Below are 15,507 nucleotides of genomic sequence, written 5' to 3'. Positions count from 1 at the left end.
AAATTGCCAACGTGGAACCATCAGATGAAGCCGTGTATTACTGTGGATTTAGAGACTTTTTAATAAGATTTGGAAAGGGAACATTTTTAGCAGTGAAAGGTGAGAATTTTTATATGCATAGCTTCATTTTAATTAATTTTATATGTCCTTTTCTTAAACATCAAATTTATTTTTAGGTCTTTGATGGTGTGTATATTCCACACATTACAATGCTGTAGGCATAAAAATAAATAATAAATAAAAAAAAAAAATAGGATCTTACTAAGCTATTACACTGAACAGGTGATGGAGATGTAAAAGTGTCAGTGATCCAGAGCGGCGTGTCGGACTCGGTTCCTGCAGGAGCGTCAGTGACTCTGCAGTGCTCGGTTCTCTCTGAGAGCAGATCAGCAGAACTCCAAGTGCTCTGGTTCAGAGCTGCTCCACCACAATCCCATCCTCAAATCATTTACACTCATCACAACAGCAGCCATCAGTGTGAGAGCGGCTCTTCTACACACACCTGTGTGTACAACTTCTCCAAGAACATCCTCAGCCTCAATGATACTGGAACTTACTACTGCGCTGTGTCTGTGTGTGGGAAGATCATTTTTGGGAACGGGACACGAGTACAACTGAGTAAGAACACATTCACCTACTCAAAGTGTGCATAATATATTTTAATATTATTATTATTTTATTTTTTATGTTTTTAATGTAGACATGTAGATTGCTAACATGATCATCAATATAATCACAGGGAGTTCTAGATATTATTTGCTATTCACATGAAATTATATGTGATAAAGTGCATGTTCATTGTTATGACTTGTGTGTGTGTGTGTGTGTGTGTGTGTGTGTGTGTGTGTGTGTGTGTGTGTGCGCTACAGAAGAATCTATGGATCCTGTAGTGATCTTTCTCGCTGTATCTTTGGGAGTGTGTGTGGTTGTGATCTTTACTCATGCTGTAACGTGTAAAGGGGGAAACTGTGAATGTTGCACTGGTGAGTCTTCATTACGTATAGATGCATTATATACAATACAAATCATTTTTATGTGTGTGTGGTGGCCTGAGAAAACTAATAACCATTCCTGAACTGAAAGATATTTCTCTTCTGCATGTTCCTCAATCACAAGTAAAGTTCTAACATTGTAAATTCTCTTCACTGCCAAAAATATTTGCACTGAAATGCACATTGACTGTCTAAAATAAATAAATAAATAAATAAATAAATAAATAAATCTACATGTACTTTACTTCTAATGCATAAAATATAAAAGTAATGTGTGTGTGTGTATATATATATATATATATATATATATATATATATATATATATATATATATATATATATATATACACACATATATGTCTAATCAAGTTCAGAAAGGTGATCAAACATCTCTGCATCATTTAATGTAGAATGCATAATGTACTGTATGCTAGGTTTTCTGAATTGTGTGGTGTCAAAGTACGCTATAGGCAGAAAATAAAATCGTATCAACCTGATTTTTCTTAGTTTTCCAGAATTCAGCAACAGAAACATCTCATTGATTTTTTTTTTTTTTTCTTTCCCCCAGACCTCCACACATTTACTCTCACAACGATTCCTCATTTAAACAAGAACATACAGTATATATTAAATCTGGATCTGAACATGAAAATATTTTTTCTCTTTACAGGGAAAACTCAAGATTCTACGGTAAAGAAAACACCAAATCAGGTAATTAACGCGGAGACTTATTATTATTATTATTATTATTATTATTATTATTATTATTATTATTATTATTATTATTATTATTATTATTAGGCCTTTGGTTTCACAATAATAAAAGCCGTATTTGAGTCGTACTTTACTTGGGTACTGAAATTTAAGTGATTATCAATAAGCTCTCTGAAAATGTCTGTAGTTATATCTTTCTGAAGTCAGTAATAGTAATCCTAGATTCAGATGAAAGCTGTGTCTTGACTTTATCCTGTCTGAATTATATTACTGTAAAAATTAATCCAGCTCAAATAAGGCTAAACGTTATAATATCCTGATATTCCTATAATTTTCCTACATTGTGTATATATCATTTGAAACGAATCGTTCATATCCATTCCCACAGAGCCGTGATGCGGTGGAGCTGAATTTTGCTGCCTTACACGTCAATAAAAGAAGAGGAAAGAGGGAACGAGCTTGTGATAATGTGTATACTGAAGTGATTTACTCTTCTGTTTCTTAGATAATAGATGTCATTGATTTTCTCATGTTAATTACTCTCATGATCATAATGTTCATTAACTGATGATGAATGAATGAATGAATGAATGAATGAATTAATTAATTGATTAATTAATTAATGCATTTGTGGTCGACTTCACCCAAGTGTTATGAGAATAAAAATGTGGGTTTTTTAAAAATGATTTTTCACCTTGTCTTTTCTTCTTTTCTGACACGCTGAAGCCGCTCCTACTCTACTGCAAACTGTATGTATTGCTTTGAGCTTCTTCGCGAGTGGTACATATTTGAATGCGGTGACATTATTCCTGTCCAAATATGTTTTCACAAATTGATATTTACATGCATAACCCAGACGTTCCCTTTCAAAGGGAACTTCGAAGTTGCGTTTAGCATAACACTATGGGAACAAGAATACCCACTCCGTCATACCAAAGGTACGGCCTGTTCAAAAAGATCCAAACCCAAGGGATACTGCAAGACACTCGAGGCCGGTGTGGAATGGATATCCAGGCTATAATAACGAATGAATGTGTGTGGCGTAGACCACCCTGCAGCAGCACACACATCCTGTAAGGATACCCCTTTGGACAAAGCCTTCGAGGAGGCGACCGTCCTAGTGAGCCCTTATGCCCAGAGGTGTAGTGAGACCGTGCGCCTCAAAAGCAATAGAGATTGCGTCCACTATCCAATTAGAGATGTGCTGCTCTGACACAGCATCACCTCTACTGACGCAGACCAGCATCTGCTCCGACTTACGCCACTGGCCGGAGCGGTGGACGTAAGTACAGAGAGCCCTTACTGGACACGGCAGGTCCATTCTCTCTTGTTCCGGTGTGGGGAACAGAGGAGGGCAGAAAGCCTGCAACACCACACGGCGCGCAGCCGATGTAGGGACTTTAGGAATATAATCCGGACTAGGATACAGGAAGACCTTCGTTAATCCAGGGGCAAAGTCAAGGCAGGAAGGGGCAACAGAGAGAGCTTGTAGATCTCCTACTCACTTGAAAGATGTCAGGGCCAGCAGAAGAGCTAATTTAGAGTCAGAAGCTTCTCAGAGGCTGACTCTGAGGGCTCAAATGGGGCCCCTGACAGACCTTCCAGGACCACAGAACGGTCCCAAGAAGGTATGCGCGGCCTGCAGATGGGCCTCAGCCACACGGCACCACGCATGAACCTCGAAGTTAGAGGATGTTGCCCCACAGAGGCTCCATCAACAGGGGCGTGGCTGGCCGAATGGCGACTACGTAAACCCTGATTGTAGAAGGAGCCCAGCCCGCTGAGAAACGTTCTTGTAAGAACTCCAGGACTGTAGCTATTGCGCAGTTCACTGGGTCTAGCTGACGTTCCTCACACCACAAGACAAAAAGCCGCCACTTGAGTGCATACAATTTCCTCGTGGATGGTGCTCTAGCGTTTAACATAGTCTCTACAACCTCAGTTGTGAGACCAGAATCTATGAGCTGGTACCTCTCAGGGGCCATACCCCTTACAGTGTTATTGTAGGAGATGTTGGCTAGAAGGAATCAGAAGGAAGAGAGCGTGTGTAGTGGTTTATAGTCTCTAGGACAGAAGCAGGAGTTTACAGTGTGCAGGATTGCTGGAGTGGAAGCGTGTAGGCCTCAGGATGACCTTAATCTCATAAATATGTAAAAGTGCATGATTTAATATGAAACTTTATCAGCTACTGGAAAAAAGTCTGAAGAGAGAAAAAAAAAGTTTAACAGATTTGTAGTTGCTATTACTGAAGGTGGGATTTAAGCTCTTATCAAATGAAAACAAAAAACAACATGTTTTAGATTGCAGTATTTCTGTAGAGAGACAGAGCCGCAACTCATTTTATTCCTCTGACTAATGACACAGTTAGTTTGAGAAGAATAAGAGTGTATAATGAGTTATTAGTCATTAGATGGATAAACAGTACCAACACATTGTAATCTGAATAAATAAACTGTGCTGTGGACCAGTACAGGAAGTGATAAAAGGTAAGCAAGTGTAATGTGTTAGGGGAGATTTCATCACTGCAAGATGAAGCTTCCTCCAATGGACATGACACAAGTGTGAAACACACACTCGCACTAACACACACAGACACACACACACACACTCACACACACACACATAGAATGAACCACAACACACACCCACACTCACACAGAGATACAGCTACTAGAGTGTGTCTTGGTACTCTACACTGCCACACACACAGGAAGAGTCACAACACACACACTCTCACACACTCTCACACAGAGTCACAAATCAGTCAAGCAATATTTATTATTTTTCCCTCTTTTATATATATATGTATATATATATATATATATATATATATATATATATATATATATATATATATATATATATATATATATTTTGCTTGTATTTTCTCATTTGTAAGTCGCTTTGGATAAAAGCGTCTGCTAAATGAATAAATGTAAATGTAAATATATTTATATATACATATAGCCAAACATCTATGCAACTGTTTTTATTTGAAAGTTATTAACAAAACATTCCTATTAAAAATAATAATTCGTCCTATGGACCATGATGGTGGTTGCATTATAGTAAAATGTACTTCTGCTTCACATTCTACTTAATCACTGGTTTATGGGGTCTCGTAAATAATATACTATGAATTTGGGATGTATTCTTTTCTAGAATTTATTTTATTTTATTTATTAAATTGGTGTTTAATGTTATTCCAGGTGAATATTGGTATTGTTAACAGTTGCAAAAAAATAAATAAATAAATAAATAAATAAAAAACATGATAAAAGGTAAATAAATTGCTTATTACATTCAAAAATTCATTTTATTTTGAAAAATGTCTAGTGGTACTCCACGAAAGTGGCAGGAACAGCATTAAGGTCCACAGTCAGTCAGCTCAGTCAGCTCTGTGATGTCAGAGTTTCACACCACAAACATTTGGCACAAAGTGACATGTGCTCAGTTTGACCATCTGACAGTGAGGCAAGAGGAGACATGTTATACACAGACCTCAGACTGAAGATGATGACGCTGATATGGATTACAGCGATGCTTTTTAATAAAATTGGTGAGTGTGGATGGTTATGTTTGTTCCTGATCGTACACAGGATAAGGATTATTTATTGCAGTCTATGGATTGAAATACCAGGTTTTACTACATTTTATTAAAATGTGTTTTATTATTACACCAGTGATAATCTCCGTGAATTATCATTAGTATACAGTTTTGGTAAATTTGTTGATGTGTCATTCTTTAACTCTTGATAATAGATTCTGCACAGACAAACGATGTCAGTCAGCCGGACCCAATGATCATTGCTGGTGTGGGTGATAACGTGACTCTGCACTGCTTTATACTGAGAGAAGATAACTCTGGATCCATCGTCTGGTACAAGCAAAAAGTCGGACACGAGCCTTGTGTAATGGTCACAGTTCTACAGCAAACCAGTTTCGAAGATGAGTTCAAGTCACCGAGATTCAGCATCAAGAAAGAAGAAAGGAATTACCATTTAAAAATTGTTAACGTGGAACCATCAGATGAAGCTGTGTATTACTGTGGATATAGAAAATTTTTAACAAGGTTTGGAAATGGAACATTTTTATCAGTGAAAGGTAAGAACTGTAAATGTGCACGGCTAGTTTAATACATTTTAATAACAGGTATTATTTTTTCCCCTTTTATTAAACACCTTATTTATTAACTGAATCGTTTCAGTAATATTTTATTAGTGTTGAAGTACTGTCCATTTATATGTGTCATGTTTGCGCCGAATAATTGATTGACGTTTTGGTTTAATGAGTATTTAAGTCGCGTTTGTATAGCACTCGTTGTCTAGCGTCTGTTGTGAGTAGTGTTATTATGTTCTTGTATCCGTACCATCCATCCATCCATCCATCCATTTTCCATACCGCTTACCCTACAGAGGGTTGCGAGGAGTCTGGAGTCTATTCCATGGGACTCAGGGCACAAGGCAGGAGAAACCCTGCTCAGGGCGCCAACCCATCTCAGGGCACAATCACACACACATTCACACAATACGAACGATTTGTAAATGCCAGTCAACCTACAGGGCATGTCTTTGGACTGGGGGAAAAAAACGGAGTACGAGGAGGAATCCCCCGAAGCACGGGGAGAACATGCAAACTCCTCACACAGGGTGGAGGCACAGTTCGTACCCCCAACCCCAGAGGTGTGAGGCAGACGTGCAAACCTCTAAGTCAGCGTGGCCCACATTTCCATGCCATGCTCATGAGTATTGCACGCTTGTCTAGTTTAAGTGTGTGTTGATGTTATGTATTCCTAGTATTTGTTCACCTGTGTTTCACTTTAATTAAAATAACCACACTTGCATCAGTCTCTAACCAATCCGTGATATGATTTTACATTTACATACAGCACACATACAGTATTTGAGCACATGTATGTAATAGGCACACTTTAAAAAAATAGTGAATTTAATACTTAGATAGGTTTTTTTTTTTATACGCGTTATAAACTTTACGTGTCGGTGCTGTAGAGTGCTGTGTTGAGGTCAGTTACTCCAGGAGAGTGGGTACTCTCTAATGTACACAAAATTAGAATGTACAACCAAAATAACGTGCTCTGTCAGACTGCATGTGCTTTATGGACTGTATGTATTAAACAAGTCTAAAAAAAACATACTAAGTACTTATTCTGTGTATATTCCACTGAACAGGTGATGGAGATGTAAAAGTGTCAGTGTTCCAGAGCGGCGTGTCGGACTCGGTTCCTGCAGGAGCGTCAGTGACTCTGCAGTGCTCGGTTCTCTCTGAGAGAAGATCAGCAGAACTCCAAGTGCTCTGGTTCAGAGCTGCTCCACCACAATCCCATCCTCAAATCATTTACACTCATCACAACAGCAGCCATCAGTGTGAGAGCGGCTCTTCTACACACACCTGTGTGTACAACTTCTCCAAGAACATCCTCAGTCTCAATGATACTGGAACTTACTACTGCGCTGTGGATGTGTGTGGGAAGATCATTTTCGGGAACGGGACACGAGTACAGTTGGGTAAGAACACATTCACTAACTCAAAGTATGCATAATATATTAAAATTTAAAATTAGTTTAATTTTTTTTTTTTTAATTTAGATTGCTAACATGATCATCAATATAATCACAGGGAGTTCTAGATATTATTTGCTATTCACATGAAATTATATTTGATAAAGTACATGTTCATTGTTATGACTTGTGTGTGTGTGTGTGTGTGTGTGTGTGCGCTACAGAAGAATCTGTGGATCCTGTAGTGATCTTTCTCGCTGTATCTTTGGGAGTGTGTGTGGTTGTGATCTTTACTCATGCTGTAACGTGTAAAGGGGGAAACTGTGAATGTTGCACTGGTGAGTCTTCATTACGTATAGATGCATATATATATAATACAAATCATTTTTATGTTTGTGGTGGCCTGAGAAAACTAATAACCATTCCTGAACTGAAAGATATTTCTCTTCTGCATGTTCCTAAATCACAAGTAAAGTTCTAACATTTTAAATTCTCTTTACTGCCAAAAAGATTTGCACTGAAATGCACATTGACTGCCTAAAAAAACAACATCATGATTTAATCTGATTTAAACATACAGTATATATTAAATCTGGATCTGAACATGAAAATATTTTTTCTCTTTACAGGGAAAACTCAAGATTCTATGGTAAAGAAAACACCAAATCAGGTAATTAACGCTGAGACTTATTATTATTATTATTATTATTATTATTATTATTATTATTATTATTATTATTATTAGGCCTTTGGTTTCACAATAATAAAAGCCGTATTTGAGCCGTACTTTACTTGGGTACTGAAATTTATGTGATTATCAATAAGCTCTCTGAAAATGTTTGTAGTTATATCTTTCTGAAGTCAGTAATAGTAATCCTAGATTCAGATGAAAGCTGTGTCTTGACTTTATCCTGTCTGAATTATATTACTGTAAAAATTAATCCAGCTCAAATAAGGCTAAACGTTATAATATCCTGATATTCCTATAATTTTCCTACATTGTGTATATATCATTTGAAACGAATTGTTCATATCCATTCCCACAGAGCCGTGATGCAGTGGAGCTGAATTTTGCTGCCTTACACGTCAATAAAAGGAGAAGAAAAGGGGAACGAGCTCGTGATAATGTGTATAGTGAAGTGATTTACTCTTCTGTTTCTTAGATAATAGATGTCACTGATTTTCTCATGTTAAAGATGCTCATGTTCATAATGTTCAGCCTGATAGGAAATCGTTTACTGGTGATTAATTAATTAATTAATTGAGGTTGAGGTGTCCCAAGTGTTACAAGAATAAATAAATAAATAAATATATATATATATATATATATATATATATATATATATATATATATATATATATATATACATATATGTTTTTATGCTTTTACCAGGTAACAGACAAAAGCCCAAAACAGATTGTCTTTTAGCTATAGCGAGTTAATATTAGATATTTAGTATAGAGTAAGGGTCTAATACTTTGCCACTATTTGTATTTTATTTGTTTAGTGGTACTATAAATTTCTCTTTTTTATTGTATTTGGATTTAGATTTTTTAAAATTATTATTAGTTTAAAACATTATTTGTTCAGTCTGAATAATGCATTCATATCCATGCCACATCAGCCATCAGACTACAAACATGACCGCCATGGACTATAACTCCCAACACACACTCACTGTCATGCTCAAGCTTACAGTACCTGATTACTGATCTAACACACCTGGACTCTCTCTCACACACACACACACACACACACACACACACACACACACACACACACACACAATATAAGCACACACAAAACACTCAATCAACGTGAACTCAGTGTTGACCTGTTCACCTGACATACCATGCCCCCCCGCAAGTTCATCTGGTTACTGATCCTGTACCCTTGACACTGTTTGTTGATCTTCTGACATTCTGCATGTTTCTGACCATCATATTGTTTACAATTTACAATTGTTAATTGCCTTTTATAAAAATAAAGCACTTCCTGAAACTGCAGCTGTCTCTACGTCTGACAATTCGATTGACTGAATTTATTCGTAGATCATTTGCACTAGAAATATGGTATTCATGAAAATAGTTTGTTTGGGGGAAAAACAAACAAAACATTTGTATTCAATTAAATTTAATTTTATTTGTATAGCATAGTTAACAGTGGACATTGTCTCAAAGCAGCTTTACAGAAACATATAAACACAGGATGGAGATTTTAAGTGTGTGAATTTATCCCTATTGAGCGAGCCGGTGGAGACGGTGGTGAGGAAAAACTCCCTGAGTGATGGCGTGTGATTGAACACAGAACGAGAATCGAATCGGGACAGAGCAGGTAAGCTGTATATCAGGAACGTAGGCAAATTTGTAGTGAGAGACGAGCGTGAAGTCGAGCACCAGGGAAAACACTTATAATGAAATAGGCTTGGTAAACGAACAGAGACGAGGCTGCTGAGCGGTCTTTGTTTTCATGTCCTGTTTTCTGCCTCGACTCTAGTTCCATGTTTTCTCGTTAACTCGGGATAGACCGCGTTCCCGTGTTTGTTTGTTTGTGTCATTGTTTTATTAATAAAGACAGTGCTCCTGCACTTACTTCCTGTCTCTCCCTCTGTTTCGTAACAGAATATCGCGCCCACAATGGAAGTAGCAGGAGAGCCCGGAGTCCGAAAATTTCTTTATTTTTGGAACTTCCCGACAAGGGAGGAGTACTATGCCTGGGAGCACAAGCAGCAGGAGGCACAGCAAGCTGCGCTATGGAGGCAGCAGGAGGAGTTGCGGTTTAAGCAGCGGATGGAAGAAGTAGACCGGTTGCTCCGTGGCGTGGAGGAAGCGCTTCGCCCCCGTCTTGTGGAGCGGAACAACAGTCCACCTTGCTGCCCTGAGGGAGTTCCAGTCACGGTGCCTAGTCTGGAGCGGAAGGCTAGCCCAGAACTTTTATTGGGGGTGGCAAGGGTGACAGCTGAGCGACAGCGTGAGGCCTACAGGGAGGCCTCAGCTGTGGGGCTCCTGCCTGAGGTCAACATGGCGACCTCAGAGCTACAACGTGAGGCCTACGGGGAGGTCTCAACTGTGGAGCTCATGCACGCGGAGGAGGCCGTCCCGCTGCCCTGCCCGGCCGAGGAGGCCATCCCGCTGTCCAGCCCAGCTGAGGAGGTCGTCACGCTGCCCTGCACAGCCGAGGAAACCGTCCTGCTGTCCAGCCCAGCTGAGGAGGCCGTCCCGCTGCCCTGCACGGCCAAGGAAGCTGTCCTGCTGTCCAGCCCAGCCGAGGAGGTCTTCATGCTGCCCGGCACGGCCGAGGAAGCCGTCCTGCTGCCCTGCCCAGCCAAGGAGGCCGCCCAGCCCGCCAGTGCCGCCGGGGGCGGCGCCAAGAATCCCAGAGCCGCCAGGGGTGATGCCTAGCATTCCAGAGGCGGCACCCAGTGTCCCAGATCCAAAAGGGTCGGCGCCCAGCGTTCCAGGGGCAGCGCCCAGCATTCCAGGGGTGGCGCCCAGTGTTCCAGAGCCGTTGGGGGTGGCGCCCAGCGTTCCAGAGGCGGTGCCCAGCATTCCAGTTCCGTCGGAGGCGGCGCCTTGAATTCCAGAGCCGCCGCCCAGAATTACAGTGCCGCCGGGGGCGGTGCTCTGACTTTCAACCCCGGTGGGGGTGCGGCTCCGCCCCTCTGCTGCCCGACAGAGGCTGCCTCGCTTTCCGTGGCAGCGAGAGACAGTTCGCACAGGGGCCCGGGACCCTCGTTGGAGGGGGGTTCTGTTACACCACGGCCAGCAGAGGGCGCTGTGGCACGGCTCCGGACTGGTCACATGACTGTTTTGTTTTCATTCGCTTTCTGCCTGAGTTCTAGTTTCTGTTTTGAGGTTGTGCTTGATTTAACCCAGGTGTATTTGGTTTAGATTAATTATGTTGGGTATTAAAACCCCTCAGGTCTATGAGCACGTTGCGCAATATTATTTGTAGTTAGAATACCTGTGTGAGAAGGATCAGTCTGAACGGTGTAGCATCTATGTTTAGCATGCTAAGCGGTCTTTGTTTTCATGTCCTGTTTTCTGCCTCGATTCTAGTCCCATGTTTTCTCGTTAACTCTGGATAAACCGCGTTCCCGTGTTTGTTTGTTTGTGTCATTGTTTTATTAATAAAGACATGCTCCTGCACTTACTTCCAGTCTCTCCCTCTGTTTCGTAACAATGAGGAAGAAACCTTGAGAGGAACCAGACTCAGAAGGGAACCCGTCCTCATCTGGGTAGCAACGGATAGTGTGAAAATAAAAGAAAAATCATTATGGTGTTTATATGAAGTCTGTTTGTTGAACTAGTCCACTGTTCACTAAAGGAGACCTGAATGTAAAACTGTGTGTGGTAATTGCAGTAATAAGGCCGTAGCAGCAACCTTTGTTCCAGCAACCACAGCGAGAACATCCATGTGGAATTGAGGTCCAAAACCATTTCCATGGTAATTCAAGCAGTACTGTCCTCAGCAATCTCCAGGCTGTAGCCTCCAGTTGATGAGAGCTCCATCCAGAGGTAGGGCATCAGGATGGATCAGGCAGGTCTGGAGAAAAGAAAGGGTCAGGATCACTGGCATCTCCAGTGTGTAAATTTACATACTCAATTAAGAGTCTCACTAAAGCATTTTGAGCAATTTCAAAATGTATAATTGGCGATGAGTTACGGTGATTCTATATACAGCTTATGCTGTCAAGATGAAATCAAATATTTTCATGTGCCTTAGATTAATATGTTCAAGTTCAGCTTTTTTCCAACTCCACATTTTATGTTACCTTGCCAAAAGAAATGTAAGTCAATTAGGGAGTCTACTTTGTTCACATCAGAGGTCATTTTAAAACAATCAATTATACAGATTTAATTCACTATATCAGAATTCCAGTGGGTCAAATGATTACCTACACCAAGTTCACTGTCTCTTTAAACATTCTGGAAGATTTCATGAACGATGTAATGACTTTAAATGCTTCTGACAGCCCAAGTGTCATAATTAGGAGTTGATTGGGAGTGTCCCTGTGGCTGAACTTAAGGGCCTACATTTAAAGCCAGTGCTTTTTGCCCTTGATACCATAAGAAACTCCAAACTACTCAACCAAGACCTCAGAAAAAAAAAAAGATCTTCCACAGGTCAGATTCCTCCTTAGGAGCAAACCCAACCACTGAAGGCATCTCAAGCATCTGTAAAACAATTATATGCTAATGAAAAAAAAAATTGGGACCACACAGACGTTACATTATTCAGGAAGGAGGCACAAACTAACCCCCAGGAATCAGTTAACTTTGATCCAGAAGGTTCAACTGAACCCTCAGATGATGCCAACAAAAGAACTGGGTTAGGAGTTGGAGGCATCAAGTATCAAAGTTTATACATCCACCATTAAGAGGGTCCTACCTCACGTTGTCCTGAAAGGCTGTCATGTAAGGAAGACAACACCAGTATATATTAAAAAAAAAAAAAAAAAAAAAAAAAAAAAAACTGACCGAAGTTTTCAGGTGATCACCTGCTTTTGGAGGACGGTTCTCTGGTCAAACAATTTGAACTGTTTGGCCATAATCATCAGCACTATGTATGGAGGAATAAAGGATGAGGCTTTTAATCCAAAGAAAACCACCCTGACTTTGAAGCATGGGAGTGGCAGCATCATGTTGTGAGGGTGTTTTGCTGGAAAAAGGACGGGTGCACTTCAGAAGCCTGTTTCAGGCTGCTACCCAGGTAAGTTTGAGTTTAGTTTGAGCAAGCACTGGCTTTTCAGTCTCAACAAGGTGGACTGATTTTTAGCGGGTTTAATTGCCATGGTAACTTACGCTACACAGCTAAAATGCTCTGGAGCAGGTTTTATTCTAGGTAAGAAAAATCCGTCAACTTGGACCAATCAGCTGCGAGCAAAGTGATATAAATCTGACGCATCAAAGTTAAACCTTTAGTGGTTGTAGATGTATCTTCACCCTTTGTGTAGCTTGGAGTGCAACAGAGGGACAGACACAATCCCTTGGCTTTTCCCGATGACCATCTCTGTGAAAGATATGGAGTTCATCTCTGTTTATATTAAATGAAGTGACATGAAATATGTTTGGGTTATACAGTGAGGGAAAAAAGTATTTGATCCCCTGCTGATTTTGTATGTTTGCCCACTGACAAAGAAATGATCATTCTATAATTTTAATGATAGATTTACTTGAACAGTGAGAGACAGAATAACAACAAGAAAATCCAGAAAAACGCATGTCAAAAATGTTATAAATTGATTTGCATTTTAATGAGGGAAATAAGTATTTGACCCCCTCTCAATCAGAAAGATTTCTGGCTCCCAGGTGTCTTTTATACAGGTAACGAGCTGAGATTAGGAGCACACTCTTAAAGGGAGTGCTCCTAATCTCAGCTTGTTACCTGTATAAAAGACACCTGTCCATGGAAGCAATCAATCAATCAGATTCCAAACTCTCCACCATGGCCAAGACCAAAGAGCTCTCCAAGGATGTCAGGGACAAGATTGTAGACCTACACAAGTCTGGAATGGGCTACAAGGCCATTGCCAAGCAGCTTGGTGAGAAGGTGACAACAGTTGGTGCGATTATTCGCAAATGGAAGAAACACAAAAGATCTGTCAATCTCCTTCGGCCTGGGGCTCCATGCAAGATCTCACCTCGTGGAGTTGCAATGATCATGAGAACAGTGAGGAATCAGCCCAGAACTACACGGGAGGATCTTGTCAATGATCTCAAGGCAGCTGGGACCATAGTCACCAAGAAAACAATTGGTAACACACTACGCCGTGAAGGACTGAAATCCTGCAGCGCCCGCAAGGTCCCCCTGCTCAAGAAAGCACATATACATGCCCGTCTGAAGTTTGCCAATGAACATCTGAATGATTCAGAGGACAACTGGGTGAAAGTGTTGTGGTCAGATGAGACCAAAATGGAGCCCTTTGGTATCAACTCAACTCGCCTTGTTTGGAGGAGGAGGAATGCTGCCTATGACCCCTAGAACACCATCCCCACCGTCAAACATGGAGGTGGAAACATTATGCTTTGGGGGTGTTTTTTCTGCTAAGGGGACAGGACAACTTCACCGCATCAAAGGGACAATGGACGGGGCCATGTACCGTCAAATCTTGGGTGAGAACCTCCTTCCCTCAGCCAGGGCATTGAAAATGGGTCGTGTATGGGTATTCCAGCATGACGATGACCCAAAACACACGGCCAAGGCAACAAAGGAGTGGCTCAAGAAGAAGCACATTAAGGTCCTGGAGTGGCCTAGCCAGTCTCCAGACCTTAATCCCATAGAAAATCTGTGGAGGGAGCTGAAGGTTCGAGTTGCCAAACGTCAGCCTCGAAACCTTAATGACTTGGAGAAGATCTGCAAAGAGGAGTGGGACAAAATCCCTCCTGAGATATGTGCAAACCTGGTGGCCAACTACAAGAAACGTCTGACCTCTGTGATTGCCAACAAGGGTTTTTAAACCAAGTACTAAGTCGTGTTTTGCAGAGGGGTCAAATACTTATTTCCCTCATTAACATGCAAATCAATTTATAACATTTTTGACATGCGTTTTTCTGGATTTTTTGTTGTTATTCTGTCTCTCACTGTTCAAATAAATCTACCATTAAAATTATAGACTGATCATTTCTTTGTCAGTGGGCAAACATACAAAATCAGCAGGGGATCAAATACTTTTTTTCCCTCACTGTAAGTTTTCAATCCTTTTATTCTCATTACACAATCAGCAATTTTCCTGGACTTTGGCAGCTTCAACGGTATGATTTTTGCGGTTAGTGTAGGTTTAAATTCCTCATAGTTTCGCTTATTAATTTCTTGCTCTTCAACCGGAAGTATGCACACCTGTTTTTTTTTCCATCTTGAATCCTATTGGCTGTTTGCTGCAAATTTCTGGCATTTAAGTGCATGCACATTCTGAGTAAACCTCGATTTAGAGTTAAAACCTGGGTTGACTGAGAAATTTGATAACCAGCGTCATGAAACCTGTTAACCTTTAATTAACCCGGATTGGATTTGTTTGGTTTTGTCAACTCAAAACTTACTCTACAACTCTGAGTTTGTTCATTTCATCTCTGACGATGTCTGTACTCTGGATTCTTGTCATCTCTTTGCATAATATGTACGTTTTTGAAGGATTTCATCAACATGCCTTATAGGTGGTAAACTCTTCTTAGTTCCAATTACTTCTTGTATTTCCAATTATTTAGAACATTTATCAAGATTTTGTTTGTGTTGTATTACAGGACATTTGATCTATTTTCTAGCTCCAGCCCAATTTATGGAT

The 15,507-nt window shown here is 40.4% G+C and overlaps 1 protein-coding gene and 1 gene segment (V, D, J or C); both read left to right on the top strand.

The window, feature by feature from the left end:
- Positions 1-278: 278 nt before the first annotated feature.
- On the top strand, positions 279-2,358 carry LOC128628787 (Ig kappa chain V region K29-213-like; the record flags this gene model as incomplete). The annotated part of the segment is given in 4 exon segments: positions 279-618; positions 870-983; positions 1,663-1,703; positions 2,095-2,358. Coding segments are annotated over 4 exon segments (612 nt in total), but the record flags the coding sequence as incomplete, so codon positions are not given.
- A 2,785-nt stretch (positions 2,359-5,143) lies between these two features.
- On the top strand, positions 5,144-9,226 carry LOC108268744 (uncharacterized). The gene is made up of 6 exons (XM_017473887.3): positions 5,144-5,265; positions 5,469-5,810; positions 6,896-7,231; positions 7,450-7,563; positions 7,855-7,895; positions 8,272-9,226. The coding sequence occupies exons 1-6, from the start codon at positions 5,193-5,195 to the stop codon at positions 8,386-8,388; spliced, it is 1,023 nt and encodes a 340-aa protein (XP_017329376.1). The 5' UTR covers positions 5,144-5,192; the 3' UTR covers positions 8,389-9,226.
- The last annotated feature ends 6,281 nt before the right edge of the window (positions 9,227-15,507 follow it).

This window comes from Ictalurus punctatus, chromosome 8, assembly GCF_001660625.3.
Source record: "Ictalurus punctatus breed USDA103 chromosome 8, Coco_2.0, whole genome shotgun sequence".
Classification (NCBI taxonomy): domain Eukaryota; kingdom Metazoa; phylum Chordata; class Actinopteri; order Siluriformes; family Ictaluridae; genus Ictalurus; species Ictalurus punctatus.
Note: the sequence above shows the minus strand (reverse complement) of the source record. Positions and strands in the feature narration are given on the sequence as shown.

Coding starts and splice junctions, on each gene's coding strand:
- LOC108268744 (XM_017473887.3), top strand. CDS start 5,193: ATGTTATACACAGACCTCAGACTGAAGATGATGACGCTGATATGGATT. Junction 5,811..6,895: donor AACATTTTTATCAGTGAAAG/GTAAGAACTGTA, acceptor TCCACTGAACAG/GTGATGGAGATGTAAAAGTG. Junction 7,564..7,854: donor AAACTGTGAATGTTGCACTG/GTGAGTCTTCAT, acceptor TTCTCTTTACAG/GGAAAACTCAAGATTCTATG.